Source organism: Sarcophilus harrisii, chromosome 3 (genome assembly GCF_902635505.1).
Source record: "Sarcophilus harrisii chromosome 3, mSarHar1.11, whole genome shotgun sequence".
Taxonomy (NCBI): Eukaryota; Metazoa; Chordata; class Mammalia; order Dasyuromorphia; family Dasyuridae; genus Sarcophilus; species Sarcophilus harrisii.
Genome location: NC_045428.1, coordinates 597,421,092 through 597,426,744, shown reverse-complemented (window position 1 = coordinate 597,426,744; position 5,653 = coordinate 597,421,092). Strand labels below are relative to the sequence as shown.

Below are 5,653 nucleotides of genomic sequence, written 5' to 3'. Positions count from 1 at the left end.
CCTATTCAATTCTATGACAAAAATAATTTCTAAAGGAGAATATTTAATACATATTTCCAGAAAGAGACTTCAAAATAATCTTAGAGATGTGAAATATGGAAGTTCACCATTAAAAGATACCAAACAATTCTAGACATGATGTCCTCATGATGAAGATGATTGTCATAATTAATGACAAATTGTAATTTGTAAAACATGTGACTCTTTGATTCTATTGTGTACTGACCTGTTCTCATTGTGTTCTTAATGACATCTCCTCTTAGAAGGAGAAATAGAATGTTAGTCAAGAGAACATCCAGGAAAAGAATGTTGGGATCTTTTCTTTTTCCAGAGGGAGTAGAAAAGCTGGAGAATATGGGAATCAGAACTGATAAGCACAAAAGGACTGATGGCTGGGAAACATGCAGCCAAGAAAGATGATGTGGGAATCAATGACACATAATATTTATCAAAAATAAAGAGGTAAAAAGACAAAACAGAATTGGCTGAGTAGAAGGAGACATAGGTACTCACCAACACCAAAATGGTGTAGGTGGCTTTAGTCTCAGGAGACCTTCTTGCCAAATGGCTGGAGCTGTGAATATGCTGGACTTGGTTATGGTGTCTTTGCAGGAGAAGCACCAGATAGCCGCTGGCTATGACCATAAATCCCACACACAGGAAATCAGGAATAGAGAACAAAATTACAAACAGAGAGACTTTGAGTGATGGTGGAGCAAACTGTGAACAGAATCCAATATTCCAAATCCTCGTGTTGTTATTTTTGTCTGTAAACTTCTGCATATTTACGAATGTATAGACATTTATTAGAATGTGTAGGATCCAGCACAAAAGGCAGAAAGGTGTAATGTAATTTGAGGCTTGAGTTTTGAAGTTTGACCAAATGGAAAAGGTGAAGGGACTGATGATGATAATCTGAAACCCACTCAGAAAGCAAGTGATAGTGAGAGAAACATTACGGGCAACTCGGTGGAGGAAATGAATGAATTTACAGCCAACTTTATCCAAGAAACTTTTCAGCCCCAAACAAACCATTGTCTGAGGGACTCCCTTGGAAATAAGCACAATGGAGTTGGCCAAAGCCAAGTAGAAGAAAATGGTGTCTATGGACCGCAGCCTGTTGCCATTAAGGAAAGTGATGGTATAAAGACAAAGGAGAAAGGAGTTTCCCAGGGTACCAGCTGCTGTCTGGATGAAGGAGACAATACCTAGAACTAAATTAAGGAAAAGAATTTCCTCACTGACTGAAGTAGAAATGTTCTTAGAGGAAGAGACAGATTCAAGAAAGATAAAAAAAAAAGAAGGAAAAATGGAAGGAAGAAACGAAGGAAGGGAGGGAACATTGGGGTGTCAGAACTGGTCAAAGGCTTTGCAAAAGAATTCACAAGCCCCAATGAATACAGGCTCGAGGCTTGTGGTAAGAATGGGTTTATTACATGAAGAAAACAGTTTTCTTGTGGTCAAACTCCTCTTAGGACTTTTACAAAGGTCTGGGCAAACAGTCCTTGGTTTTATTGAATTTCTTTGACCCGGAGCTTGGGACCTTTCATTACAGGGTGATGGTTATGTCCCTGGCCAAGATCTCCAATTAAATAGGAGATTACTATCTGAGAATTTTTGCTATGAACAGCAGGATGGGGCCCCTTCCAGAGGCCAGGAAGGTTTGAGACCCAGGGCCACACTTCCCCCAAAGATTCAAGGGGACACAGTTTATATCAGGGCCTTTCCAACCCTCCCCTCCAAAGATAAGGGGTTCAATTTACCTTTAGGAGAAAGAGATAAAGTGAGAGAGTAAAGGATGGAGGGACTAAGGGAGATAAGAAAGAAAGAAAAGTTCTCAGAGACAGATGCAGGAAAGAAAGGAAGGAAGGAGAGAAGAAAGAAAGAAACAGAGATAGAGGCAGGGAAGAACAATGAGGAAAGAAAAAAAGAAGTGAGGGAGAAAGAGAGGAAGAAAAAAATTTTCTCACATTTTTCTAGGAGACAATTTTCTGTTGAGAAATTAAACAAATCATGATTAACTGGATTGTATTTCCTGAATTTTCCTTTGGTGGTGAGTGGAGGGCATATACTTAAATCCTAAAAAGTCATGTAGCCAAAGCATCACTCTTTACCCATACAAAGAAGAAGTGAGAAAAAATAGAAATAGGGGAAAGAGAGGAAGCAGAAAGAAAGGGAGAGGGAGAAGAAAGAGAAGAGACAGAAAGAGACAGAGAGAGAGAGAGAGAGAGAGAGAGAGAGAGAGAGAGAGAGAAAGATCTGGAAGTATGGTTGTTTAAGGAAGGAAAATTGCTATATAAAACAATACACTAAGATATTTCAGTTTATGAAACAATCCAAACACAGTATCATAATTTGACAATTCACATTTAACAAATAACACATAAGTGAAAATAGAGTCATGATAGTTTTTAATATCATCAATTCTAGAGAAGAGGAAAGAGTGCCCATCTGTGTCTACCTGTTTCTCTCTGTTAGTTTCTGACTATCTTTATTTTGTCTTTTTTTAGATCTGTTTCTCTGTGTCTGTGTTCTGTGTGTTTATATGTCTTTGTCTCTACACCTTTATTTCTCACTGTTTTTGTCAGTCTTTTTATCTACACACACACACACACACACACACACACACACCAGAATTAGGAAAAAAGATACAATTATTTCATAAGAAACAGTTGAGTCATTTATCTGCAGAGTTCTCATTCTTTCCATCCTTTGCATTTGGATGGTAGAGTATAAATAAAGGAATCCTATCAAAAGTATCAATCCACAATACAAACATAAGTTGCTTGATAGCATATAATCTAGGTGAAATAAAGAAAAAATAAAATAAAAAGAAATAATCTCGATACCTTTTGTGTTCATTAGCAACTAAAGGCAGAAAAACTTTGCATGTGATCCTCAGTTACAATGGCCAGGGATTAATATGTAATTCACAAAAAAACCAACACAAATCATAAGCAGAAAAAAAAAAAGGAACAGAGATGCAATTGTTTCAAATAAAAGATCTCTCTAAATGAACATTTGGCTGGCCGTCTTCATTTAAAACATCCCATGATTCTCTCAATTCAATTCAATTTAAATGGCCCTATGTATTTTTATTGCTAAATGAAATCATACATGTTATTGTTAAGTCATCTCTCCCTCACTTAAATCAAATTCACCGACATGTCATGGCACCACTTCCATGATGTCATGGATCTTAGTGAATAAAGGACAAACAACTACAAGCTACATATAACAGGAGGAAAAAATAATTTAAAATTTTACAGATAATGCTGATTGACCCATCCAGGCTGGCCATAAAATGTTTCATCATAAATTCCAAAGTACTCTCAGTTGTCTTACTCTCCATTGCTCAGGATTTAGTTTTCCTTCAGACTAAGCCAAAATGTCCCTCAAATAAAAAGATTGCCTTGATTTTGTCTGGTTGATGTAGAATAGAACCAGTGAGAGTAAGACCTCAGCAAAAACTCATGTCCTTCCTCCTAGCCTAGTGTCTAGATGGAACATGGAGAGGGTTGTTGATAGAGAGAGCAGGAATTAATGTAAACCCTCTGGACACCAAGTTCTACTCTGAGACAAGCAGCAAGTAGCATGGATTGTCTCTATCTTTAGATTTTGTTCAGGCCTTTTTTTATCCTGCATAGGCCTTTATTGCACTTGGGTGGGGTTAAATAATTTATTCAATTCTTTCCCTGACAAACCCCTGGAAACCTAATGTAATGGCCAAGTTATGATGTCAAGCCCAAGGTTATTTCCCTTCTATAAAAGAACTTATCTGTAGCCCAATCCCCTGCTAACTTCTTTAGGATATTAGCCTACTTTATTGAGTTGAGGGTTCACTAAAACCATCTGACTTATGACAGCAAATTCATTAGGACTTAATTAAAATTTTGTCTCCTTCCTTATTAATGATGAGTTCTACCAGTGTTGGAATCTTTACAAAGTGTTAAGCCATTAGAGTTGATAGAGGCAATAAATATCTAATTTTGCATGGTTCAATATGATTGATTTGATCTTAGAAGAGATATTTTGGGCCAGAACTTGAAACAAGGTACTAAGTACAACTGATGGAAACAATGCTTGTGTTCACACCTTTAGAGAGCTCATAAGTATCTAAGTATTCAATGGAGTTTACATGTTTGGGAGAGTTCAGGGTTTACAAAGAGATATCCGAATTCACACCTCCCTTAGGGCCAGAGAGCACTCTGGGAAATAACCTAGAATCCCTCTCCCTCCAGAAGGCAGAGTTAACCTTTGGGAGATCATATATATATATACAGGAAGCTCTTAGAGCTGGGGGGAGTTTCTTGAGAGAGTTTACTTGAGAGTTACTTGGGAACAGTCCTAGGAGTTACTGAGGAGCACTCTGGAAGAAAGCCTACAAGCCCTATCTTTGAGGCAAGAGAGATTCATTGTATCTTCTACCTTGGTGCTGGCTGGAGTCGGAAGGACAAACCTTTGGATTTGGAGACATTTGGGCAGAGTTCTTAGAACTAAGTGGAGAGATAGGCCTCTGGGCTAACTGCGCTATATTGAAGGACACAATAAAAGATCTGAACTCTTTTATCACCTGGCTATGTTTTGGAAAAGTAACATCAACATTTTGGCGCCCAAACAGGGACAAGAGTCTGAAGGACAGGTGGGTCAACATTTTGGCGCCTAACATGGGGCTCAAACCCACGACCCTGAGATTAAGTCTCATGCTCTACCAAAGGATTACTATCTAATCTGTGTAATTATGTGTAATGCCTCCCATATTGATGGATATGTTATTGGTTAACATTACTACTAGCCTGTGTTATATTGCTATGTGCTTATGTAACTATGTGTAATGGCTCCCATATTGGTGGATTTATGTACGCCTTGTTTCATGTGAGCCCCTCTAGAAACCCACTAATCTGATTTGATTTTCTATTTCCTTTGGTGTTTTCATCTCCCTTCATGAGAATTCAGGGAGGTCATGACCACCTATGTTCTAAATCAAAAGAAAAGGGGAGACATTGGAATCTTTACAAAGTGTTAAGACATTGGAGTTGATAGAGATAATAATTGTCTAATTTGGCATGTTTCAATATGATTGATTTGATCTTAGAAGAAATATTTTGGGCCAGAACTTGAAACAAGGTACTAAGTACAACTGATGGAAACAATGCTTGTGTTCACACCTTTAGAGAGCTCATAAGTATCTAAGTACTCAATGGGTTCACATGTTTGAGAGAATTCAGGGTTGAGAAAGAGATATCTGAATTCACACCTCCCTTAGGGCCAGAGAACATGCTGGGAGATATGCCACAATCCCACTCTTGGAGAAGTAGCACAAATACAGCTCCAGTGGGCTACTCGAAAGAGGTACTTGGGGGCATTCCCAGGAGTCGGAGAGGAGCACTCTGCAAGAAAGCCTACAAGCCCTATCTTGGAGGAAAGAGAGATTCATTGTATCTTCCAACTTGGTGCTGGCTGGAGGCTGAAGAAAGCAGAGGCAGAAGCCAAGGACAAAGCTGCAAGAGCTCTTGGGAGAGATAGGTCTCTGAGCTAACCGGACTATGTTGTAGGACACAATAAAAGATTTGAACTCTTTAATCAACTGGCTGTGTTTTGGAAAAAGAACCCAACAACTAGGGAACCTAGGCAGAGTCTATCACCTTGTTAA

General features: G+C 38.5%; 1 protein-coding gene across 1 annotated transcript; it reads right to left on the bottom strand.

Annotated features, from left to right (window-relative positions):
• Window positions 1-279: 279 nt before the first annotated feature.
• Window positions 280-4,654, bottom strand: LOC100933658 (vomeronasal type-1 receptor 3-like). The gene is made up of 2 exons (XM_031961704.1): window positions 4,574-4,654; window positions 280-1,260 (listed from the first exon to the last, which is right to left on the bottom strand). The coding sequence occupies exons 1-2, from the start codon at window positions 4,652-4,654 to the stop codon at window positions 280-282; spliced, it is 1,062 nt and encodes a 353-aa protein (XP_031817564.1).
• Between the last annotated feature and the right edge of the window lie 999 nt (window positions 4,655-5,653).

What these genes read in the sequence shown, in the direction of transcription:
- LOC100933658 (XM_031961704.1), bottom strand. Translation starts at nt 4,654, where the DNA reads ATGTTGACCCACCTGTCCTTCAGACTCTTGTCCCTGTTTGGGCGCCAA. An exon ending in CTTTTCCAAAACATAGCCAG is followed by an intron (nt 1,261 to 4,573) that starts GTGATAAAAGAG and finishes TCTTCCTCTAAG; the next exon opens with AACATTTCTACTTCAGTCAG.